At 47.6% G+C, this 14,292-nt stretch overlaps 1 protein-coding gene across 1 annotated transcript in view; it reads right to left on the minus strand.

Moving 5' to 3' along the window:
• Window positions 1–14,292, minus strand: part of SrpRalpha (signal recognition particle receptor alpha) — a 67,633-nt gene that overhangs the window by 20,752 nt on the left and 32,589 nt on the right. The window contains exon 7 of the mRNA XM_050178452.3: window positions 12,770–12,885. Coding sequence (XP_050034409.1) covers window positions 12,770–12,885 — 116 coding nt within the window. The remainder of the gene's footprint in view (window positions 1–12,769; window positions 12,886–14,292) is intronic.

Below are 14,292 nucleotides of genomic sequence, written 5' to 3' on the forward strand. Positions count from 1 at the left end.
TTTTAAGCAAGTGGTGCAGCCGATTACGACAGTGCTGTAGCTCATGAGTGCAAAAAAACAGATAACCAGCCATGCGTAAGCTGCACACACTTTTTTAAATATATTGAGCGATTGCTCAATCAAGGCCGCTGCACTTAACTGTTTTGCTTAGTGCAAAACAGGGGTGAATGGTTGGCATGGCCCTGCAGCAGCCAAGTTGACAAGTGATAGAGTGGACTGAATGTCATATTGCATTTTGTAGCTTAAGACTTCAACTAAATGCAGACAAATTGTATAGTAGCATGCAGTGGTAGGTCGGCATGTCTAACTTCAGCAAAGGAATGCTGCAGAAACAGCACAAAACACAAAAACGCGGAGGGTTAGGCAACTGGCTACTAAAGACTGCTTGTGTCTGTCCCTCACAATGGTGGTCGAAAATCAGCATCGCTTGACTGCTGCAGAGGGTTGTCGGCATTATGCAAGTCCCCAATTGCAAAAAGAAAAAAAAAATAATGGAAAAAAAAATAAATGCAATCACTCAGCTACCCCAGCGCAGTCTACTTCTGGTATGTTGCTAGAGCATGAACATTTGGTGCATGTATTCAGTGTACTTTCATCTATCTGCAGCAAAAGCACAATAATGGCCAAGATACAGACTGTCTAGGTCAAAGGCAAGATGTGCATACAGCAATGCATCGACAAACTTGGGCTGTATTCTCGGGGGGGGGGGGGGTCACAGTCGTGATATTTCAGACGGCTGGGCATGTCGACAGGCAACAGTGTTTCCGGCACTGTGATAAGACAGCATGCTTGGCACACTGCACGTAAAATGGCCCTGCTTATGGACGCCTATGCATTTTGCATCTGTCAGGCAAAATTGAAGGTATCCTCGAAAGTGACCGTACAAGATTACAGATAACTTTTTTTTTTCGGCCCCTTGTGTAATTAAGTCACTCATTTTCTGGTGAATACGACATTTCAGATTTCAGGGTGGGCCCCTGTGGAGTCTTAATGTTCTTTTGGCGACTGGAGAAGAGGGGAGTGGGAGGCAGGTGAGTGCGCATCTCCTCCTCTAACTCGATGGCATGGCTGTCAAGACAGTAATGTGGTCCTCACACCTTATGCTGGAGGTAATCTACAGTGAGTGCAAATCTTTGGCAAGTGGAGACGGTTGTGGCTTCATGTGCGCAATTTGGCCCTGGAAGTTGCATAATCTCAAGCTTCAGAAATGTGCTGAAGCGAGAGGCCCACAATGCATTTGCTCCCCTCTGCCTGTGCCCTTTCTGATAGCGTTGTCCCACTGCGGGCAGATACTATCACTCATGGCAGCGGAGTGGATGTCGGTAAAATGTCGGATGTCGGTAAAACCGGCAACTTGCTTCGTTATATAGAAATTTCGTTGTATTGAAATTCAACCTTTTATGCAAAAAAGTACAGTCACCGACCGATATTTTTTACACGGAAGGGGGTGGAGAATTATCATAATTATCGGGCTATCGAAAGAAGCATATTTTAATGAGAAAACAATTTATTTTGATAAATTTGGGAGCCTACGACGAACGATACAGTTTCATGCCACGTCGACGATATCTTCACATCGGCGGTACGAAGTATGCCAAGCCAGCCACGTGCTCTTCGCCCCTGCGGCTGATAGCGTCGCCCGCACTGTGACGACGCTATCATGAAAAGCGCCGGCAGCGAGGAGCGAATGCTCCGTCTGCCTCTCGCACCAACAGGTCACCAAAACTGGAGATTACGCAACATCTAATATTAAATGCGCAGGAAGACAAATTACATGATGCCACGCCGTCTCGGCACGCCCACTCTTTCCATACGCTGCAGATTGCCTCTAAAGCCCAGACAACACGTACGCTTGTGGACACGCGCAAGCTCGCATCCGCGTGCCCATGCATGCAAAGACGGTGCGGCATGGCTCGTACGCCTTGAAACACGGTGTGATCTCGGGGAACAGCTCCTCTCTGTTATCACGGGCTGTTAGGATCGGCCTGCAGGGGTACTGCTCTGCAAAGCTATTTCAGCCCACTGCACGTGCTTTGATCGACCCGCGGTGGTGGCGCCCTTCAGAGAACCAGCGAGGACGACAGCGCTAACCGACCATGAACTTCCTTCGGAGAACTGCAGACACGGCAGCGTTAATCCACCATAAGCCTCATTCGGGGAATCGGTGACGGCAGCAGGGCAGGCCATGTTTGGCGCCCAACGTATTGTTGGTTGATTTGCCGGGTCTTCATGGTCTCTCTCGGCAGCAAGAAGAGCTTCTCTAACAAAAGGGTGCTTTGTGGTATGGGGGCCCCAGGATTCGTCACAGTCTGCTGACACTCGTGGCGACTACAGGAAAAAGCAGCTCTGGAATTTAGAGGCGCAAGACAATGGGCAACCGGCGGCTGCGCTGCGGGGGTCAGCTCGGGGAACTGACGCGCCTTTCAAGACTCGAGATAATGGACAACCGGCGGGTCGACTTCGATGACTGGTCGAACGGTTCTCTCACCTAGGGAACTAGGGACCAATGGAGTGTTTGTAAGCGGCTGTTGTCGACTGCTAGTGTGTGCTCGTCAGTGCTCGTCAAGGTGCTAGAATGTGCTCGTGCTCGTTTGCTGTATGCTTCGTCTTGCGTGCTCCATTTGGGAGCCACACTCGACTGTCGAATGTATCTCTTGTTTAAAATGTAAATACTGTAAATAAACCCTGTATGCCTGGTTCCTCCCAAGTTCCTCTCTACGACCTACAACCCCTTCAAGTGGTGGCAGCGGCGAGGTCGTCCTCCAAATCCAATAGGGCTTGAGCTGCCTCGCATCGGCGCGCCTGCCTACGCAGCTATGGCACGGTACATTCAATTCACAGTGAAGAAGATTTATATCATGCAATAAAATGCTTCTTTCCTTTTTGTGCTGATCTAACAGCTATAAAAATATAATATTTACATTTGTAGATATTGAAGCATTTTGAAACACTGTCAATAACAAAAGTACGAAGCGGCGTCTGCCAAGGCATCTGAGAGCGAGCGCGCGCTGTCGCGCATCCTTGTAGATGCAAACCGCTATTCTTCGCAGGCGCGGCACATGCTAGGCGCGCGAACGCGAGCTTGCACGCGTCTGCAAGCGTACGTGTGGTCTCGGCTTAAAGCAGGCTGCGCAACTGTATATGCGCTCAGCCACGCTTACAGCCAGATGCAGTCACAGCCAAGACGAGTGCCAGAAATCAAGGCACGCGCCAACTTATCCCCCCAACTCTGCCCCCTCGCACGCGCTTGATCGCATTACCGTGAGCTTGCTCCCCTACCCTTCTTTCCCTTTCCTCGCGCACGAAGGCGGCACTCAAGAAGCCACCACCATTTTTTGTCTCACCCTCGCTCACTTTCAGTCTCACCTAAAGCAAACAGTGAGCGGGGCGCGATAGTATCTTATCGCACTTTAACTTTGTATAGAGCATGATGCGGCTCGACTTCAGAGATCCCTCTTGTCGCACAGCGTGTGATTTGTGAGGTGCGTCTGCAAGCAGCCGCTTGTAATTCAATAATTTGACCATCTGCATCCGCGGAAGTTTCCATTTATTGCATCGGCATTCCTTCGTGGCGGAAGTGAAATTTCGTTATATTGAAATCGCATATGAACACACTTCGTTATATTGAGGTTCTAAATACATGGTGTTCTACGGACAAGAGGTTACGAAAAGTTAGATACTTCGTTATATCGAGAATTTTGTTATATTGAAGTTCGTTATATCGAAGTTTAACTGTATAGCAGTACAGAAAAATAATTTACACAATTTTGTTTAGTGTTGTACATGCGTAGTTCACTCTGCTAGAAAATTCATGATAGACAAGGCTGCCAAGGGGTTTCATGTCTGTACTCTGTGTTTGCCCGACACATGCAACTTGGACAGCACAATGCAGCAGTTTAGGCTGCCTTGTGAAAACCACAAGACAGCCTAGAAACCTTGGCTCTTTCTGCCGACATACAAGTTTAGCCTGTTACATCCCTAAGCACACAGATGAACTTGGTAAGCATTCTCACCATAGTTGTCGACTGGTTGCCGAATGCCGTTTTTCGCTACTCGTACGAGCGTATCAGCATAGCAACAAGCTTCTCGCAATGCTTATCTGCTTGGCCCCACGCCAGCCAGGAGTAAATTTTTATTGCGGCCGCTCTGCCTTGGCTCCAAGGCCTAAGCAGGGCAGCTTTGCCATAGCTTGGCAACCAAATTTACCATTTAGCATGTAATTGACCAATATCTGTTTACAGCGGCATACCTGCCAACCTTGGAACATTAAAATTCATAGAAATTAAACGGACATGTCCAGGGGGTGGATGCAAGCATTACATTAAAGTTTGCCGTGAGTACACACCTTTTATGTGATACACAAATGCCCTTTATTACTGATAATTTACCTTTAGACATACTCAAGACAAGTTTTATATAACAATGACTTTTTCACCGAGTTTGTTGTTTCAAATTTCACCTGTTTCAGGAACTTCTCTGAATAAACTTGCTCAAAGCAACTACCCTTCCAGTATATGGCTACAAGGATACAATTACAATTTCTTTCTTGTATGCGTTCTTAAAGTGAAGCTTTCTATGGTTACCATTCCATGGTCTTGCCTGGGTCGATCACTCGCTGGTCAGGTTCTTGTCGAGTAGATTCATATTCACTTAAAGAAATAAAAAATTAAGCATGTCAGGTGGAGGGATGAGAAACTCGGCCTCCCAGCGCAGCAGCCTGATGCTCTTACCATTAGGCCATAGCCCTACGTACCTACTCTTCTCTCGTGCCAACACCAGGTAGCTCTTCGAGCTGATTGCCACGTGTTGATGATTATGATTCCCACACTACCCACAATGGAGGATCGAGCAAAAAGCATGTCCACACGTTGATTATGATAACAATGATTTCCATACAACAGCACATATCCACAGAGGAGTGTTGGCCAAGAAGCAGGCAGTAGAATGGCACAGGCCCACAACAAAGGATTGGTCAAGAAGCGGGAGGTACATATTGACGTGAAATAAGTTTGCACGTGTTGACACGGGACCCTTAAGGCGAGAACGACGAAGTTTGTGGTTGCGCGCGGGCTCTCCGAGGACCAGCCATCGCTAAAGGCAGACGTTTTTTGCCAATCTGTATTTTGCCAAACTGTTTTAGTTGTAATAGCTGGGTGACATTTCTGGTGGACGTGCGGGGTACGGTCGATGTTAAGATCTCCGGAGCATACCCCAGACCTAAGCCCGGTGAGTAGTTAAGCCGAGCTTACCCCTGTGCACATACGTGCCAGCCGACGTCTCCAGGGACTCCAGCCACAGCACGGTCTGCTACCCGAATGAACTAGAATGACGAACCAACCACCTCCTGCCACTCCTGCAGCATCACACGTTGTCGTCAATCACATCCGGACGCCGAATCTGTTCCACGGAAGTGCTTCAGAGGATGCCAACGACTGGCTTGACCATTTTGACCAGGTTGCCAACCTCAATGACTGGAACCACGAGTGTAAGCTACGCTACATGTACTTCGCTCTTGAGGATTCCGCGAAAACATGGTTTGAGAACCACAAGGCGACACTGACGTCATGGGAAGAATATTGTAGGCAGTTCCTCAATGCCTTCGCCAGGTCGGACAGGAAGGAGAGGGCGGAGTTAGCGTTGGAGGCAAGAATTCAAGGCCCAAATGAGGGAGTGACAGTGTACATAGAAGACATGAATTGGCTTTTCAGACGTGCGGACCCTTCTATGACTGAAACAAAGAAGGTGCGCCATCTCATGCGCGGCGTTAAAGAGGAAATCTTTGCTGGCCTCATTCGAAATCCGCCGACGACACTTGCAGAGTTCCATGACGAAGCCACTATTATAAAAAAGGCCCTTCAACAGCGGGCCAGGCAAAACAACCGCGACGCCGTGATTTCAAGGGAGCTCTCTGCCGTTACCCTTGGTAACGACGTTGGCGCCTTGCGAGAACTCATTAGGGCTGTCGTCAAGGAGGAACTGCAGAAGATGCAGACGACCACTGCCCCTGTGGGACAACTTTCCATTGCGGAAATGGTGCGCGCCGAGGTCCGACAGGCCGTCCTTGTTCCTGGACAGTACGAGGCACCACAGCAGGGACCGCACGCCGAAATGAGTTACGCTGAAGCAGTACGCCGTCCGCCACCCTCAAGTGCGTGCAGCATGGTACACGCCACTCAATAAATGGACGCAAGCTTCAGGCCGCCTCACAGCCCACCGCACATCGCCGAAGCAAGGACTAGGAAGAGCGACGTCTGGCGCACCACAGACTACAAGCCCCTTTGTTTTCATTGTGGCGAAGCCGAACACATCTACAGAATGCGTCCTTATCGTCATGTGGGGCTTCATGGATTCTCGCCGAATGCACCTCGTCCACACCTGGTGAGCGGCCGCCGGAAATAGAGACTTTCATCGCAAATCATCACAATGTTGATCAGCTATGGCAGGAGCCCCGTTCGTCATCTCCTGCTGGTTACAGGTCACAATCACCAAGCCAAGCCTTTACTCGCGGCGCTCTGAGACGCCGCTCGCCTAGCCCGGCGGGTCGGGAAAACTGAGTTCAGCAACCTCCGGAGGTAAGGCCGCTGACGACGACCGTACGCAATATCCTCCACTACGATGACAACGACGAAAACAGAACGACGCAGACGTACAGACGGAGTCGGACACCTTACGAGAGGTAGTAACATCGAACATTCCCGTCACCATAGACGACGAAGAAATAACGGCGTTAATCGACACTGGAGCGGACACCTCAGTTATGAGCATGGACCTTGCCTGCAAGCTGAAGAAAGTTTCTACCAAGTGGAATGGGGTCGCAGATTCGAACTGCAGGAGGCCATCTGCTAACCCCTGTAGGAAGATGCACAGCGCGAGTGAGCATTCGTGGGTTTACGTACCTCGGAGATTTCGTTATCATCCCAAGCTGTTCGAGGGACCTAATTCTGGGAATGGACTTTCTGCAGGCTAATAGAGCTATGATTAACTTACAAAAGTCGTGGGTAACGTTTTCGACGGGGCAGGCCTTAGCAGGGAGCAGCACTGACGACACGTATGTCAACGCCTTGAGGATTGTTGACGAGAACATCACGGTGCCGCCAAGGACCAGCGTATTGACCCTCGTCACCTGCGACGCATCCGACAGCTATGAGGGTATTGCCGAGGCAAATATCCCGCTGCTGTTCGAAAGACACATCTGCATCGCCCGGGGCCTTGTTCGAATACAGCATAAGTGCTCGCAAGTTTTGCTGACAAACTTCAGCCTTGAGTATCAGCACGTCCCTCAAGGTACAGCTGTGGCATTCCTGAACGACATTGCTGACTTCTCTGATATCGGCACGTTACAAGTGACTGCACCGGATGCAACAACTCACGCCAGCCTGAATACTCACGTCCACATTAATGCTGACTTAGCAGATGTACAGAAGGATCAGCTGCTGGGCCTAGTGACAGAATTCTCCGGCTGTTTTTCCACGGAATCCAAGGTCCAGCGCACTTCCGTTATGCAACACCGGATCGTTACAGAGGAGTCGGCGTGGCCTGTTCGTCAGCATCCGTATCGCGTGTCACCTATGGAGCGGGAGGCGATTAAGCATCACGTTCAAGAAATGCTAAATGATGACGTCATCCAGCCGTAGACAAGTCCGTGGGCCTCGCCTGTCATACTAGTAAAAAAGAAAGACAACACACTCCGCTTCTGCGTTGACTACAGACGGCTTAACAGAGTCACCAAACGCGACGTTTATCCCCTGCCACGGATCGATGACGCTTTGGACCGTCTGCGTCATGCTCAGTTCTTTACTTCGTTAGACCTAAAGTCAGGCTACTGGCAAATCGAAGTGGACGAGCGTGACCGTGAAAAAACTGCCTTCGTGACTCCCGATGGGCTGTACGAATTTAAAGTGCTGCCTTTCGGTCTCTGTTCCGCTCCTGCTACGTTCCAATGAATGATGGACACTATACTCGTTGGACTAAAGTGGCAGACGTGTCTAGTGTACCTAGACGACCTTGTTGTGTTTTCCAGCACGTTCGATGAACATCTCGCCCGACTACGAAGTGTCCTTACCGCAATACGCAAGGCCAACCCCACCATCAAGCCTGAAAAATGTTACTTTGAGTTCCAGGAACTCAAGTTTCTAGGCCACGTGGTCAGCTCCCAAGGAGTACGACCAGACCGAGAAAACCTCGCTGCCGTTGCCGAGTTTCCTCGTCCTAAAGACAAAAAGGCTGTTCAGCGGTTCCTGGGCCTCTGCGTTTAATACCGTCGTTTCGTTGATGGCTTCTCAAGGATTGCTGAACCACTCACGAGACTGACGCAACAAGATGTGCCCTTTGCGTGGATGGAAGACCAAGAGCAGGCCTTCACCGAATTGCGTAAACGCCTTCAATCCGCTCCAGTGGTGGCGCATTTTGATGACACCACGGCAACCGAAATACACACCAACGCCAGCAACGTAGGACTCGGGGCCATTCTGGTTCAATGTCAACATGGCGCAGAACGTGTAATTGCGTTTGGGAGTCGTAGTCTGACAAAAGCAGAAGCTAATTATTCAACGACCGAAAAAGAATGCTTAGCAGTCGTGTGGGCCATCAGCAAGTTCCGACCCTACTTATACGGCCGGCCATTTCGAGCGATCAGTGATCACCACTCGCTCTGCTGGCTTGCCAATCTACGAGACCCGTCAGGTCGCCTCGCTCGTTGGAGCCTCCGCCTCCAGGAATACGACATAACTGTTGTCTACAGATCCGGCCATAAGCATAGCGACGCTGACTGCTTGTCACGTTCTCCTATTCCCTTGACATCCTCGGACTTGAAGCAAGATTTGCCGTTTCTTGGTGTCGTCGACGTGGTGCACATGGCTGACTATCAACGTGCAGACTCTGAGCTGCTTCCAGTCATCCGGTATCTCGAGGCAGCTGACGTCGTTGTTCCACGCGAACTTTCAAGAGGATTGACGTCGTACTGCCTGCGAAACGATGTCCTGTACAAGAAAAATTTTGAGAACAGCCAGGAAACGTTCCTTCTTGTCGTTCCGACGGCACTGCGCGAGAAAGTTTTACAAACGTGTCACGACGATCCCTGTGCCGGCCACTTAGGCTTCGCGAGGACGGCAAAAATATTATTGGCCACACCTATTTTCGTCGGTTCAGCGCTGTGTGCGAACGTGCCGTGACTGTCAGAAGCGTAAAGTTCCCCCATCAAGCCTGCCGGCCTCCTTCAGCCTTTGGATCCGCCTCCGGCGCCGTCAGGTCGCCTCGCTCGTTGGAGCCTGCGACTACAGGAGTTCGACGTCACCGTCGTGTATAAGTCAGGCCGAAAGCACACTGATGCCGACTGCCTTTCGAGAGCCCCTGTTGAATCCGCCCCGACCTGCGACGATGACGACAATGCCTTCCTTGGGCCCATAAGCTCTAACACCTTCGCACAAGATCAACGTGCCGATCCTGATTTACGCTGTGTGGTTCAATATCTCGAAGGGAAGACCGATTCAGTGCCAAAGGCATTCAGACGCGTGCTTTCATCGCTATGCCTGCGCGACAATGTGCTTGTGAAAAAGAACTTCACGCCGTACAAAGCGGCATATCTACTCGTCGTGCCAGTCAAGCTAAGGCAAGAGATTTTAGAAGCGTCTCACGATGAGCCGACAGCAGGGCATCTGGGATTCACTCGAACTCTCAGAAGAATTCAAGAAAAATACTACTGGCTGGGCCTGAACGCAGACGTCGCACGCTACGTGAAAACCTGCCGAGATTGCCAACGTCGGAAAACACCGCCTACAAGGCCAGCCGGCCTCCTGCAACCAATTGAGCCACCATGGAAACCATTCCAGCAGATAGGCATGGATCTGCTTGGCCCCTTCCCGACATCTACTTGCGGGAACAGGTGGATAGTGGTAGCAACGGACTATCTGACGCGCTATGCCGAGACAGCGGCGTTAGCATTGGGAAATGCAATCGAGGTCGCCAGATTCTTCATAAAGAACATCGTTCTCCGTCATGGTGCACCTGACCTACGTGACAATACTGTGCCAATCTCAACCAGCTCTGAAATTATTGCCGCGTGTTGATGATGACCCACAACGTTGATGATGACCCACAACGTGATGACCCACAACTGGCCAAGAAGCGGCCGGTACATTTAAAATAAATACCATATTTACTTGCATAATGATCGCACTCGCGTAATGATCGCACCCCAAACTTGTTGCAGTGATATGTCGTGTGGCAAGTCTAGCTGATGACGATCATGCTTACCATCTGTCAAATGCTGTTGAATGCTTTGCGAATGGCTGTTCAAGATTTACCAAGTGGTCTGCATGCACCAAACAGATTCTTAAGCAGAAGCCCCATTTCATTTTCTTCATCACTTTCTGAACTTCCAAGGAAAAAAAAATCTACAATCAAACTTGCCTTTGCTTTATTATTTGTAGGCTTTATAATGGTTGTGGCCAACAACCGCAAGAAAGGCACCTTTCAATTGCTCTCGTCTGCATTCATAGGCACGCAACAAATCGACATATTTGTTGCATGCGACAACGACAGGAGCCACGTTTACATTGATAAGTTAGAAGTGTACGCAATTCATACGCCGACGCTTGTAACACAGCTAAGATATTCGCCCACTCTTAGCGGAAATGCACCGTATTAGGATTGTAGTGAAGACAAGTGCCGAAGTTTTCACAGCATGCCCGCCATGTGTTTCTGTCACTGGCAGCTGAGCGTGCCCATGTGTTTCCGTTCCCTAAAAGTGGACATGGCTACGTTATTACCACAAACTTGCCGATATTAACGATATCATTCATTACTGAAACAAAAGAAACTGCTTCAATGCACGTAATGAACTCACGAGAAGTAAAAAACATGCGTTCGGGGCATCCGGCTAGCTCCCCCAGCCACCATATTTGTTTTGATGTCCCATGCTGTTACAGCGGCAGCAGCCTGTTTGTTGACTTGTCATCCCGCGGCAAAGGCGGGATGAAAAAAAAAGTTTTTTTCCAGGGAAAATTTACCCCAAGTAATAATTGCACCCCAGAATTTCCATCAATTCTTTCAAAAAAAAAAAAAAGTGCAATCATTATGCAAGTAAATACGGTAAGAAATAATGGAGAAATACAAGCCTATGTAAGATTTCACACTGTGTAACACAGGTATGCAAGAGCACTTGCATGCACCAGTTTCCTTCATGCCAAAGAGCCAGGAATTAAATGAGAAAATTTATAGGATTTCATCAAGCACTTCATGAAAGCTTCACTTCACATAGATTCCAACATGTGCATTGTATCTGTATAATTTTTTTTTTGTGATCTTGCTCTACCTCCAGACACCTTTAAAAGTTTTCCGTAAACTGAATCTGCTTTTCCTAATACTTGATGGAGGATTTGTAAAATTGTAAAACGAGCCCAAATTCGTAAACATTACAAAATATTTGGAAGATTGGCAGGTATGCAATGCTCATACTATCACATTGTAGTGACAATGAACAACATAGTGAGAATTGTGAACTGCGAAAAAATTCTCTGATGGGCAAGCCTGGGCCCAGAAAAACAAGTTAGACTCGAGCACGACGATAGCAGCAAATGCAACGGCGATCGCCAAAATTTGATCTGCAGGTCAAGCGCATCGGCTTTATACACAACTTATCAAAGGTTCCAGCGTAATTGATGGTGCATGCGTGCCTTCCTGAAAGTACGACCCGATTCAGGTGGCGCATACTATCAGATTACACAAGGTTCGGTGACAACAGACAACGGATAGACCTATTGATAATATTCGAGAAACTTCAGATACATGCAGGCATTTCCTACATCGAGTGATAACATTTACCATTTGCTATCCAGTGAAAAGCAGTCACCGGAGAAAGATCAACAAGTGCATGTGTCAATACAGTTCTCAGAAAGCTGAGAAGCCAGTTCGTCAGCTGAAGCAGGAGAATGAGGAACAACTTCAAAGGTGCAAACTTTTTGCTGACATGTGCCACTTTTTCAGACATTGTGTGCACGGATAATGCCTGAAAAATCAAACAATGTACTGTACACAGTCTGAAATTTTGGTCACCTTCATACAGTAGCTGAATAATTAAGATGGCGGCACCACAGCGATGTTCAAATAATCGAGCAGCTGCATAAATTCGAATGGCAAGTGCAAATTGACTTCATCTTGTCTTGAGTATGAGCCATGGCAATGGCTAAGCAACTTGCTCAATGAGACCGGCACTATGAATTGTGCATGTTTTCAAGTATATGTTTGTTTGTTCAAAACATTTAGAAGACTAAACATTGAAATTCACGCCAAAGTGAATATTAAATAGTATATTCATATACACCTCACAGTGTCACAAAAAGAGCTTTCCTTCTTTGAGACCAAACATACAAAAAAAAAAGAGTGTAAGACCTTGAGTGTTACAACCAATTTGGGACCCTCATTACTGCATCTTAAGAAAGCCAACTTAAATGTATGATACCTTTACTTATATTTTAAATGTTTGATTTGTACTGTATCCTTTATGCCCGTTGTCAACCCTATATAAATATGTGATATTTGCATCAGTTTACATGCCCTAATGGACATTCTGATACTGTCTCTTTCAAGCACATCAGAAGTACCTCTTCATTTGAGCTAAGAACAACATTTTTAGAAATACTCATGGCAGCTGGCATAAATTACACAGTTCCACCATCTAAGAAGCTGCTTCAGCTACTGTGATGCAATCTTTGACACATGTCAATGTCCTGACAGCATGCCAAAAGTACAAGGACAGGGACATGCAACTTACCCCTTGGTGGACTTCTTTTTCGAGCTGACATGGTCATCTTCCTCGTCAATTTCTTCCTCGCTCTCGGAACACTCCATGTCCTTAATCTCCCCACCACCTTTTCCAACCCAAGAACGCTGGAGTTGCAAGGTAAAAGGCACAGGAATAAAATATGGTTAGAATTCTACTTTACAATCTGCCTGCTTACAGCTGCATGTGAGCTAAAGGCAGATGATATGCCTAATAATATGCCCCAATGTACATGCAGTATACCGCCAGTTCATTATAGTTAAATTTTAATATAATGTAAACCTCCGCTAAGCAAATGTGGATATAATGAACTACAGTCGCAAAGTGATAATTTTGGACTCGGCGGGGTCTACCTAAATGTCTGTTTAATCAGAAGTACTAAATATCAGCTTTGCCTGAAAGTTAATCTATTCCACAAGTGGCCAAAAAAGCGTGACAACACGTTTCTGCACACAATGTAGGGACGCTCAACTTTCACACGTCCCCTAATATTCTTTTCCCCACGTGGCTACCACATCTCCTGTAATCCAGCTTGCCCACACAGCAGGGCACCGCCAGTGGTCTGTGTACTTGCACAGGGTGTCTACCAAGTTGACATTTCCAAATTCCCTGAGTTTTCAAGGTTTTCCCTCAGTGCCTTTCCAATATTCCCTGAGTGACATAGAACTTATTTTTATGTCAAGACAGGCTGACACCATGTCACTCGATGCTGTCACTCTCTAGTAAGCATGTTAAAAAATAAATTTGAAAAAAAAAAAACGACCTAGTCAAGTTTGAATAGTAAGGAGTAGTGTTTATATTATTCAAAAAGAGAACAGAAGGGAGGGTTTAGTAATATACACCTCGAATAAAATACCTTTAAAATGAAATGGTATAGCCCATTACAAATCGAATCGAATATTTTCAAATACGAATAAAAACATGCTTACGGAAGCAAATATTTTCGAATATGAGCTAGCTATATCAACTGATAGCAAGCTTATTGGTATGAAGCCCAAACTTTGTCAAAGTGAGATTCCTTGTGAGCAGCTGGAAAATCGACCTCAACTGTCCCGACATACTCTCAGTCCACGCACAATGCCGCAGTGTTGCGCTTCGCTCCTTTAAAGAGTTATTTGGTTTGGATGAGGGACACCTGCAGCTCCACATCAGCCAACACTTTGCATTTTGAGCTCAAGCTTCTTCAAAAAAGTGGCAGCACACGACACCGAACGACAAGAAACTTAATAGCAAGCGTCGAAGTAGCCTGGTGTAGCGCTGCCGCAGTGGCAGCTATGGCTGCCAGCGGATCTGAGAGCACAGATTCGAGGCGGCAAGATAACCAAAATGACAGTGGTGGTGGCTTTGATTAATACAGTTTCGGACCTGCGGTCATGACAAAACTTCCAGAAAATCGGACAGCAAAGGGTTCTTGTGTCCGAAATTTTAGTTCTTATACATTGACTCTACGGGGTATGTGGTGGTCCTACGAAGCGGTCCAAATTATTGGGCTTGTCCCCAAAAATCAGGCGTCT

This window comes from Dermacentor andersoni, chromosome 5 (genome assembly GCF_023375885.2).
Source record: "Dermacentor andersoni chromosome 5, qqDerAnde1_hic_scaffold, whole genome shotgun sequence".
Lineage (NCBI taxonomy): Eukaryota > Metazoa > Arthropoda > Arachnida > Ixodida > Ixodidae > Dermacentor > Dermacentor andersoni.